The 12,267-nt window shown below is 48.7% G+C and overlaps 1 protein-coding gene across 1 annotated transcript in view; it reads right to left on the reverse strand.

Annotated features, from left to right (window-relative positions):
* Positions 1-12,242, reverse strand: part of LOC149336321 (uncharacterized) — a 32,638-nt gene extending 20,396 nt beyond the window's left edge. The window contains exons 1-9 of the mRNA XM_089554125.1: positions 12,218-12,242; positions 11,335-11,440; positions 10,865-11,031; positions 10,339-10,450; positions 8,460-8,591; positions 7,292-7,423; positions 6,414-6,590; positions 5,312-5,441; positions 1,546-1,582 (exon numbers count right to left, since the gene is read on the reverse strand). Coding sequence (XP_089410251.1) covers positions 1,546-1,582; positions 5,312-5,441; positions 6,414-6,590; positions 7,292-7,423; positions 8,460-8,591; positions 10,339-10,450; positions 10,865-11,031; positions 11,335-11,341 — 894 coding nt within the window. The 5' untranslated portion in view covers positions 11,342-11,440; positions 12,218-12,242. The remainder of the gene's footprint in view (positions 1-1,545; positions 1,583-5,311; positions 5,442-6,413; positions 6,591-7,291; positions 7,424-8,459; positions 8,592-10,338; positions 10,451-10,864; positions 11,032-11,334; positions 11,441-12,217) is intronic.
* Between the last annotated feature and the right edge of the window lie 25 nt (positions 12,243-12,267).

Raw genomic sequence — 12,267 nt, forward strand, 5'->3', positions numbered from 1 at the left:
CAGAGGCCTTTGCCCTGCACAGGGCGGACTGTGACGATGACGACATCAGCCTGTACATAGTTACACCTGCATGCACTGCAACTCCTTTTCAGATAATCTAATTGGAGTTTGAGGGCAGCACCCGTCAGTACTACATATACGACAGGCATGCGACTAATGCTGCAGTCAAGGAATAATGTGTAAGTAAAATGGTGAGCACATCTGTCTAGAGGGCTCTGCAGTGCTCTGCACAGGAAAGAAACCAAAATTTAAGAGCATGTACAGAGTTTAAGAGAACGCTTGCTCTCAGGGCAGCCGGATAGACAAATAATGCAGGCACCGGCACCTTGCCCCTAGCAAAGCAGCTGCATTCAGATTTCAGTACATTTGCTCCGCAGCACACCATCAACATTCTAGACAAGTATGCTCACCTCCATACTACCACTCGTTGGCCACAACCCACGCAAACAGGGGCAGGTGAAAACAAACGCCTGTACAGTGGATTAAAAGCATGACATGCCAACTAGCACACACTGCTTGGTCCTTATGTGCTGCAGTCAGCCTACAGTAAATGCAATGCTGGCAGTTTTTTGCAGTTAGCTCGCGGACTTGAAAACTGAACCCTGCAAGTGACAGGGGCTCGCCCATCCAAAGCGAGAAATTCGACATGAAAAAACCACGCTGGAGCCAAGTTTTTGCCCAAATAAGTCAGAGAAATGCACGGTTCACATGGAACTGTCCCGAGAGCGACCCTTAAATCTGCCTCTGGAAGGTGACCAATTACTGTGCATTATGCGGTACAAGCAGCGACAGGAAAGGAACCACACAGGTGAACAGCAAGGAAGCCTAAATAGCACTTTCGAATAAGCTTATTATGTCTATAAATTGCGCACAGCACAGTCACACTGGCATGCCGGCTTTTGCGCTGTATAACTGCTGGATTAAAGCAGTCCTGTAATTATTCAACCTGTTTCTCGCTAGTACTACAGACAAGTTGAAGATTAGTGCTGAAAGACTCAACAAACCCTCACAACACATTGGCTTTCTGACAGCTAACGGCAGAAGGTAAGGCAATATAAAAAGAAAAGCTGGCAGAGATGGGCTCGACGGTGAATGGGCCGCTGCGTAGTTGATACACGGTCGCCCGCTTCTCGAGGCATATTTGCAACAGCCCAGCACGATGGGACTTAGAAATGCTTGTTCGACAAAAAAAAAAAGCGAGGACGCTACGCGGACTCTCACCACTGCAATTTGCAGCACTTCGCGTAGTTTGGCGAAGTGTGTCGAGGATAGGCACTACGGTCAGCGGTACGGATACATAACATCCAGCACAGCAAACAGCGCTGTGTTCGAGCGTACAAAGCTTTCCGAGGGATACTGTCCATCTAAATAGCACCCTGAAGTATCAATGAGGACTTCTGTTTAACAGTGCCGCTGATAGGAGCTTGCAAGCAATGCCACAGGCACTCAGGTTTAAAAAACTAACCACGACAGGCTAAGCAAGCTAACCGCCCGTGTCATGCCACAGGGGTAAAGAGAAGAAATTAACAAAGACAGCACACTTACAACGCTTGTGGACGGCTGTGCCATGTGTTCTCGCAACCTGTCGGTCAGAGTGAAGAAGCTTCCTTCAGCACAGCATTCGAAAGACCGTTGGCACTGAACGCAACCATCGCAGCCGTTTTATATGCTCAAAAATCGCGCGCCTGCGCACGGAGCAAAATACAATTCAACAGTGCTGAGCTTTATTATGGGATAGCAGCGAAATTTAACCTTTACCAAACCGGCCTTGGAAATTGAAACATTGACATAAACAAGTTGTTGTGCTACCTATAGGCTTTTCTAAAACTATTGTTTTCAAAAAGTCACAAACTGAGCAAAACCGTTTTTAAAGGGACAGTGAGGAGAGCTCCATTAATATTTTTTTTATAGCAAAACCTGATAGTTCGGCATTTCATGGCTTTGTTGCCACTTGGCCCGCAGCGAAAGATGCATTTATTTCTAACCAACTTGGATTCGAAGTTGAAAAAGTTTTTCCCGCCGCTTTGATTCCAACTTGAGATTCTCTTATGACAACACAGGACTAAGTGACGTGAAACATGACGTCACATGACGTAACGCAGACTCCGTGATTTCTGGCTGCCAGCAGAGCGGCCTAGCAGCAGCCGAAAAGAAAGCTACCGCCAGCCGCACGTTGAAGGCATCTGTCGGCTATTGCGGCCATCGTTACCGTCGCTTGGTTTACGTTTGCACCGGAGTTTTGCCAGCGTTACGATGAATCCCATTCCTGAAGTCGTCAACGAAGTTCTCGCAAATAGACACGTTTAGCATGCCGTGTAAAACACTCTCCGGGGCATGTTGGTTCATAGCTGGCAAGAATTAAAGCGCAACAAGACGGCACAAAGTAAAAGAAAAAAACGACAGGACAGGCGCTATCCTGTCCTGTCGTTTTTTCTCCTACTTTGTGCCGTCTTGTTGCGCTTTAATTCTTGCCAGCATACCGTGTACCTTGTTACCGTTAGCGGAATATCGGGAGCCCGCCTATCGCCGGTGAGCAGGCGCTGATTGGTCACGATGCTGCAGGCACGCGCGTAGCTGCCGGGTACGTGGCGCCATCTGGCGACGTCAAGGAGATTTGCGCATTCATTTGCTGCGCCTCAGTGATTCGTGCCTTCTCGTGTCCCAGTGTTAGTAGAACCATTGGTTCTAGCAAAACTGTTTTCTCCTATGACGTCATCACACTTGTACTTGCGAGTTTGGCCTGTGGCGGCGATACCTGTATTTTGGTTCTTGCTCTTTTCTACGTTACAAGAGCCTTGTTGTCAGTATGATTGGCGTTTTTGTTATCAGGAGCTGGTATTCTGTCGATACAAGCCAACTTCACTCTCTCCTCAGTGTCCCTTTAAAAGCATCCATAGAGAGCGCAGCATACCTCATATTTTGGACGAGCGTCTGCATAGAGTGGTAACACAAATAAAATGTTACACTTTAAAACCTTAGTGGCCAGTCAGGCTAATCTTTCTAAAAAACTCTAATTTGAAAATTTGATGGCAGCACCTTTTCATTTCAACACACTTTTTGACCAAAATAATACGCGAAATTTTATGAACTGCAAAGTTAAATAAGATATGCCTCTGTTTACTTTAGACGCTTCAGGAAAACGTAAGTTTTTTCTTTCAATTTTGGTTTCGGCGTTGCTGAATTGTTAAGCGAAAAATTAGCTCAGAGCACAGTTATAGTGAACTAGAATGTAGCATGGTAGATGTATGTGGAGGTTCAGAACCTATACACAACTACCACAAGACACGTGGGTGGCTTTGACTACATGAGGCCATTCAACGAGCAGCAAAGCTTCATTTTTGAATGCAGTAAGAATGCAGAGGTACAACCCGAACTGTAAACACTGCGGCCAACGAGCCAACTACGATCATATCCTGTGGGCTTGCAAAATAGAGCCATCTCCGGTGAACTAGATACCGCTCTTTCTCTCGAGCTCTGGGAGACCGTGACAGCTAGCTCTGGCCCCAGAGACTGATAAAGATAACCGCTAAAGGGTAACGGAGTGGATTCCAAGAGAAGGCAAGCGTAGCAGGGGGTACCAGAAAGTTAGGTGGGCAGATGAGATTAAGAAGTTTGCGGGTATACGGTGGCTGCAGTTGGCAAATGACAGGGTTAATTGGAGAGACATGGGAGAGGCCTTTGTCCTGCAGTGGGCGCATTCAGGCTGATGATGATGATGCTGGTGCGCAAGATCACCTCGGCTTGCGCAGAATATGGGGCTGGCCCGCTTCAGGAAACGACCTCTTTTCTGAGGATGAGAGGCACTCTCGTGGATTATTAAAGGTACCCGTCCTTACCTTCAGACGCAGGGCTCCGCTAACCTTCTTATGGCAGGCCATATGTAAAAATCGACTTCATCCTGCCTGAGAAGGACTACGGCAAGAGACGTGATCTCATCCAGCACTGGAGAGCGTTCGTAAGTCGTGATAGTCATCTCCTGTGTCCCTTGCACTGATCATCGATTCCGTAGGAGTGAGAACAAACGTTACACGGCGAGGGAACTCGAGCGCTTACCCAGTCAAATGAGCGGGCTCGTACGGCTACTCACCAAAAGTAAATAGGCGGTTGCGATTTGCGAATATTATACTGCACGCAAGCTTGAGAAACGGCCCTTGCTCTTGCACCATGACGGTGCTGAGCTCACCAAACGCGTTCGACCTTTTTGACCTTTGCACTAGCCAAAAAATTTATTCTATCTAAGACACAAGCTTTGACTGTGTTGAACATTTCCTATGCACTGAAACTGGCCACTGCTGCAGTACCCACACTGCGAAGTCTGTCAGCGGTTACCACTCCGCAAAGACAGCGTCCTTACAGAACGTAAGGGCTGTAAACGCAGAAATGATGATACTTTCGGGTGATTTCTCGCCTTTAATGTGTGCCCCATAATTAAAGGCGGTCTTTCATTGCGGGACGCGTTAGACCTAAAGGCACGGTGCCGATCACCCCTTTGTCGCGATGGGCGACAACGCGCCCGCCAGGTTCAAAGCTTGGCCAGGCCTGGCGACTCGCGGATACCGACTGCGCAGCACTCCGTGAAAGGTTCGCCTCGTGGTGGTTATCTATACTATGGACAGCCCACTTGCAGTGAGAATCCCGATATAACGAATGGTAGGAGCGTGGAGTTCATGTTCGTTATATGTTGTCTGGACTGTATTTCCACAATATTGCACTAGAAACTGGCAGGCAGTAATTAAAGTTAAGAAGAGAAATAGAGGCGAATGAGAATGGCTCGGAAAGGATCAATGTGACAGCCAACATAAACCTAAAAGTTACGCCCCCCAAATCTCTATGAAAAATAAAAGTGCATTATTAGGTCAAAATAGCTGGAAGGGGCACTCAAGCTCCGCCATAATGGCATGACGTTAGAGCGTTAGTGGTTTAATGCCCATATATGCGGAATTAGCCACTCTACGTTACATTCAAAGATCCTTGGTAGCCCTCATACCACTCCTGGCACTGCATTGACACTGCAATGACAGGGGCTGCCACCGGTGGGCCTTGTGAGACACAGCTAGGTTGCTCTTCCGGAGCTACATCTTATGACCAATCATTAATTTAACTGTCACTTGACACGGTGGGCAGGTTGTGATAACGTCACGAGGTCACGTGACACACTACCAGCAGAGAGCAACAGGGACTTTAGTGACAGACCTGCTAGCAGAGCAAAATCTGTCCTGGAAGATGGGAATAATGAACTCGGGAGGGTAAACTGTCCCACATGCATGGTCTGAACCAGAGTTACCACGACGAAGAGCAGGAAGGTACGCACCGCCCTGGAGTGGAGGAGAGGTGGGTCGCCACTGGGGACTCCACATTGGGCAGCAGCAGAGGCGGTGCAGTAGCACGGCTCGAAGATGTCCCACTGGACGCAGCCGGCCGAGGCAGGCCGCCAGCCGCTGCTGGACACACAACGGAAACGTGCGAGAGTAAACACAAACAGGAGCCAGGGAAGATAGAAGGCCTGAATGTGCACTGCCAGAGTCAAATGAGATGGAAAAAGAATATTCGAGATGTGTGTTCAGCGAAATAAAAGGAAGCTCTGCTCGATGGCCCGTGTGCAACAAATAGCCTCTGGAACTGCGCTGTGGTCCTAAAAAAATGAATAGTCGCCGACCGATTTTTCGGACTCGGCGGGACCCGAAAAAGGGTCCGAATAATCCAACAATCCGAAAAATCCGTGAACTTAAAATATAAACTTTTCTGCGAAAAACCTCCTTTTAAAATTGCGGAGATCGCCGCTCCCCATGTTGCGCCTGGAAGCGATAATATTAGACTATCCGAGTCATAGCCCTGCTTTCCTCATGCCCGCACCTTATAACATCATGATACCAGATAGTGCGATGCAGCCACGGTCGTGCCGCGAATGAATGCACTCGCTGCGCGAAGCAAGAACAGTCAGTTTGCATGGGGCAATGACGTTAATGAAGACTGCGAGGTCACCCACGGGAAGACGCGAGCGGACGCGAGCGCTTCCGCATGCGCTCGCATCCGCTCGCTGACATCTGCTTGTTATGTAGCAACACCTGGACACTGGCTCGAGTCAGGAGTCCATCCAAATTAAACATTTCCTCTAATATTTTGCAATGCAAAAAGATTCCCAGTTTCCTCTAAGTAGCATACATCCAGGGGTATGTACACTAACTGAACAGGCACACAGCATTAGTAAATGTAGAGAAAAAACCCAACCGCTGGTGACTGCCATATGGCACTCCATACTGCTACTGTTTGCACAACGGGACAGATACCTCATCACCACATACTCAGCACTGCACTGCTGCTGATAGGGCTCGCTGTCGTCCTGTTTTGATTTATTCTACGTATAATGCAAGACCCGAAAATTTCTGAACAAAAAAAAAAGAGACACAAAGCACCTCTGGTCTTGGGAGGTGCAGGGTGGGAGAGGCCCAGTTGAGGTGCCAAGGCTGCCTTTGGCTTTGGTTGTGCTGCTGGTTGTGAATTGGGCTTGGGTGCTTGCCCTGCCATCTGTGCTGTGGGTTGGCCAGCTGGAGTCTGCGCTTTCTGTGGTCCGGCCAAAGATGTCCTTGGGCCTGCGTCAAAGAATAATGCGCAAGTTATCCACCACACGGTGGATCTTCAAAACTAGTACTAAGAGGAAAGCCGAGGTAAGAAAAAGAACCGGCATGAAAATGTTCCGCACAGACACTTTTTTATGGAAAAGCTAAACTCACACTTAAGAAGAAACGAACCAAGTTGAATCTCAACATTTTCAAAACAGAACACAGTGCTTTTTGTTCAGAAAATGTGCGTGGGTTGTGGATGCTTCGTTGCAGCACTGATTTGCATAAGCCTTAAGCATCAAACCGGCCAACTTTGGAAGGCTCATGCTGTCAACCACCTGTAATTGATGCATATTTGCTTAAGTGGCGCACGAAATTAATGTTACTCATGGTTCTTTCACTGCGAGAGTGCATTTTATGCACAATGGTATAACATGCAGCTTTTCAATCTGCACATTGCAAACATTTGTGCACACTGCAAACAGCAGATTTCTAGGCAGCCCAGTCGAATGAGTCACTCCCTTTGATAGTTTGTTGTCTTTGAGGTACCTTCTCCCTTGCCTCCTCTACCACAGACGTTTTGAATGTTCATAGTATAGTCAAGGACAAAAGTCTGATCTCCAGGCGGCAGCTAATAACAGAGATATAGGCTTTGTTTGCAGAGCATGTGATACGTAGAGCATGTGGTACGTGGAGCATGTGGTACGTGGAGCCCAAGTGGCACAGCTCACCAGTTGCAGCTGGCTTAGTTGGTGGCCTCAGCGATGTTTTTGGAGCAGCTGCTGTCGTTGCGGGCACCACCGAAAGCCTGGGTGCTGGGCCCCGCTTGGCAACACCACTCGTCAGTGCACCACTCGCTGCCGCTGCACAAACAGCAGCAGCAGCACAAGGTGGTCACTTGACCAGCCAAGGTGGGCAACACTGTCTCCCAGTTTAGATCAATACGTAGCACAGACGCCACTCACTTCGCAGACTACTCCTTTTGTTATCGAGAAAGGAATCCCACACTGCCCCGTTTAGTGCTGCTACACACGACCCTATGTGCTTTCTCTACTACCTTGCACTTGCTGCCGGTGTGCACCACTCCGCCGGCCAGCACAATTCTTCCACCACATGAAATCCCCGACTCCACTGCCATTAAACCTCAGGCATTTGGTACCCGCTTACGGTGTACTGACTTACTCTGAATGCCTCAATTAGCACATAGAAATCATCGCATATGAGGCTGAAAATCTATCTCGTAAAGCATCCATGCACTCTGCTGCGCATCGAAAGGAAGCTATATCAGTGCTCCTAATGCGTAAATTGAGCAATAAATCAATAGTGACACGGCAAAGCACAACGCTGCTCAAAATGCTCAGCACAGACACTTCTTTTTGAAGAAGAAGAAATGAACCAAGTTAGACCTCAACATTTCCAAAACATAACACACAGTGCTGTTTGGGTGGTGGCTGCTTCACTACGGCACTGATTTGCATAAGCCTTAAGCATCAAACCGACCAACTTTGGAATGCTCATGTTGTCAACCACCTGCAATGGCCGATATTTGCTTAGTGGCGCACGAAATTAACGTTACTCATGGTCCTTTCTCTGCAAGAGTACATTTCATGCACAATGCTATGAACATGCAGCTTTTCAATCTGCACATTGGAAACATTTGTGCACATTCCAAACAACAGATTTCTAGGCAGCGTAGTCCAATGGGTCACTCCCTTTGACAGTTTGTTGTCTTCGAGCTACCTTGTCCCTTGCCTACTCTCCAACAGACATCTTGAATGTTAGTAGCCTAGTCAAGGACAAAAGTCTGATCTCCAGCCGGTAGCTAATAGCAGAGCTATGGGCTTTGTTTGCAGAGCACGCGGTATGTGGAGCATGTGGAGCCCAAGTGGCACAGCTCACCAGTTGCAGCTGGCTTAGCTGGTGGCCTCAGCAATGTTCGTGGAGCAGCTGCTGTCGTTGCGGGCGCCACCGACAGCCTGGGTGCTGGGCCCCGCTTAGCAACACCACTCGCCAGTGCACCACTCGCTGGCACTGCACAAACACAGCAGCAGCACAAGGTGGCCACTTGACAAGCCAAGGTGGGCAACACTGTTTCCCAGTGTAGATCAATACGTAGCACAGCCGCCACTCACTTCGAAGACTACTCCTTTCGTTATCGAGAAAGGAATCCCACACTGCCCCGTTTAGGGCTGCTACACACGACCCCATGTGCTTTCTCTACTATCTTGCACTTGCTGCCGGTGTGCACCACTCCGCCAGCCCGCACATTTCTTCCACCGACTTCATGCAAGGCAAAGAGCTGGTCTCTTTCCCAGGGAAACAGTGGGCAGGCAGACTGAAAGGAGGGACAGATGCCAAGAAGCAGCACTGCCATGCGTTCCCCACCAATGTGCACCCATGGTAAAACTAAGCAGCACTCATTTATTAAGCGGCAGTTCCGCTTAAGTCAAAGCCACATGAAATCCCGAACTCCACTGCTATTAAAAATCTGGTATTTGGTGCCCGCATAAAGGTGCACTGAAGAGGATACTGAGCTTGTCTTTTTGCCGTGGAAACTCGATCTTCACATTCCTAGCTTTCCTAGAAACGTCGATTTATTGCCCTGTGTGGCCGATTTCCCTAATTAAATCGAATTAACGTCCGGCTCCCGCCTTTATTTTTTAATTCTGCCGCGTACGGTGGGCGGAGTCGACCAACGCGTGGAGTGCCTTTCAGCCAGCTCCGTGAAGGCTTTGCTTTCGCTTTATTTTGTTTTTTAGGTTTCCATGAATAAATAGTTTCATTCGCAGACAATATAGCCGCAAAATAAGCCCGAAGAAAAAAAATACGTGCGGACTATTTGCTACTACGGACTACTACGTATTACTCCGCCGATGGCAGAGTGGCAAGCCGCCCAGGGACTGGGTGAAAGGCGCTCCACGCGTTGTCCATAAGGCAATAGCGATACGGCAAAGCACTACGATGAGCGCACTTTGCAGCTGCTGACATGCCCAGAAAGAGCACTCTGGCAACACTGCCCGTCACCAGCACCCAGGGGGGACCAATGTATGCCAGCTACACCATCGCCACTCTTCACACCATAGATACTGCTTGCCATCATGTGACTAGCTTCTCCTGCAGTTGAGGCTATCAGAGCAAAGTTGTACCCCACCCCCCTTTTTTTTCTTGCAGTACCAGTGGATGAAGTGGCTTCAAAATTATTTAATTCTTTTCCTAAAGCAGTTCTGAGTACAATATTTGCTATCTGTACGCTTGCGAGATATGTACAGAGGTCACCTCTTATAAAGTGGTAAGTGCATAGCTTGAGTAGTTTAATTTGCAGTGCAAATGAGATGAAGACACATTTCAGTAATGCACAATCGATACATAGAAAATTTTCGCACCAGGCTTATCTACGCTTAAGAGAACAAGTTAACAAAAGTATACTGTACACTCACAGTCAAACGTTTACGGAAAGTAGTACCGAAAAAATTTAATTTCGTTGCTACTTTTCCATGCATCCTCGAAGACTCATATGCAACCTTACTGCGACTCTGCGGATTAAATGACACACGCCTGAATGTTAAGTACCGCACCATAGATGCAGAGAAATTAAATTTTTGCGACAGAGTTGCCTTCCATAAACCTTGGATAGAGGGTGTACATCTATGCCATTTGCCCCAGAAGGTACATCCTGCTGGTATTGCATTACCAAAATGCCCCGTCCTGTTCCCTATCCACACGCACTGTCAATATACCGGCACACACATGCACCAGAGAGTAGCAGAGGCGGACCGACCTTGGAGGCTCCTCCTGGAAGCTGCCCCAACTGGGGCTCCTGCCACCGACCTCTGCAGGGAGGGCAGCCTGGGGCCAGGTATGGCAGGTTGAGACACTGGTGCTGCCTGCCGCTGGGCAACGAGGAGAAAAACACTTTCAGGTGATGGTAGTGGTAGGTATTGTTCAATATCTGAAACAGGCTCCAGTGGAGGAGTTGAGATTAATTTCGTCCACCTGGGTTTCTTTACAGGGTCACTCTGCCCCTCAGGCTGCAAAGGTGCGGCACTTGGCCATGTAACTGTACACCTTGTAGATTTGGGAATAGTCTGCTTTTTTTTTCAAAGGCCTTTGAGGTGTCAATGTAACAGAGGTACCAGTCCTTGGAATCCCCTCAAGCCACTGATTTTTGTCTGGCTCTCACTGCAGTTTCTCTCGCTTATTGCATCACAGATGGGCTTCTTTCCCTTGTTGAAGTTCAGCTTTGAACCTGTGTAGATTGTAGCTGCTGTGGAGTGACCAGCCCGAAGCTGCAGTAGACCTCTCACCTGGCTCGGCTGCTGCAGGGTGCTTGTGGGTGCAGACAGCCGTCCTTTCCGGGTGGCCCTGTTCAGCCCAAAGGTGGTATCTGCCGAAGGGGCAACAGTGAGCCGGCCGCGAGGCACAGTGGCCCTGGAGGGGATGGACAGCCGCCCGGCACGCTGAGACAGTGGCGCTGGGAACACCGCAGACCGACGACAATGAAGATAAAGAAACCAAGAAAATTCACGACTATTTTGCTCTGTAATCAGCATACACTAAGTGGCTATCAAATAAATTCATTTTTCCATCTCAATATGTTTGTGCTGCTGAACTGACTGGTACTTCTGTATAGAATGTTAGGTCAAGCTCTAGGGAGTTTTGAGAGTTCAATATATGCGAGCTCGACTGTACCCAGTACACAATTCCAGAGTGTGGGCCCATAGAGAAAGAATTAACACGTACATTCGGCACAGGAGTAAACAAACGGAGCACTCACGCAGCATGCTCCTCCCTGGAAGGGGTTGTCCCGAAGGCCTGCGCGGAATGGCACCTTGTCCCAGAGTCACAGTGGTGTCCCCCGCCGTTGCTGCTTTGGATGGTGTCTGGGCCCCCAAGGAAGAAGACGCCCCATCATACAAACACAGCAACAGGAAAAGTTCAGCAGGGGAAAAATTGCAATAACCCAAAGGCAAGGACCTGCCAATGGCTGTAGAGAGACCCTGTTCAGAGCCTTCCTTAGAGTGAGCGAAAATGAGTGAAAGAGGTATGCACACGGGCAATTCACTTCCTGGGGCCAGTCACACTGGTATGGCTGTTCTTTTGTAAGTTGAGAATACAAGTTGCTACCACGAGACAGTCGCCTCTCACCAGGCGTGACTGCATTCACCAGTGCAAATGGCTGCGCACGTGCTTAATACAGCAATGTTATGACTGACCAGTGCAATTTATGAGCTGCACCAGGTCTGCCCAGGTGTGCTCCCGCATGCTAGAAGCAGAACTCTAAGAACTAAAGTGTGCTTGAAAACCACCCTAACTACGGTGTAGGGAGCTTTCCTGAAAAGGGGCACCGTTATCAGATTGCACTCCCCGTCAACCCAGTGTCGTTTCTGTTTCACACCATTTTTTCTTTTACATTGCCCTTTGGCATAGAATAAGCACAGGGGAAACTCCCATGGGAAAACAAGACTGCATTAAGGAGAATGGTCACAACACACAGCAGTACCAGCGAACACATTTTTTTCCTGCCCCCAAGAGATAGTTACAACATTGACTCAAGCCGAGATGCACTGGCTACCAGACAGTTCATAATCCGAGGTTCCTCTGGAGGAATTGACCAGGCACACTCTTGGACGTGGACAGGAAGATAAGATTGCACTTGCCTTCCTTGGGCCAGCTGCCGCGGTTCGAGCCGTGGGGTCTCTGGTGGTCT

This window comes from Amblyomma mixtum, chromosome 7 (genome assembly GCF_055824585.1).
Source record: "Amblyomma mixtum isolate Tamu chromosome 7, ASM5582458v1, whole genome shotgun sequence".
Taxonomy (NCBI): Eukaryota; Metazoa; Arthropoda; class Arachnida; order Ixodida; family Ixodidae; genus Amblyomma; species Amblyomma mixtum.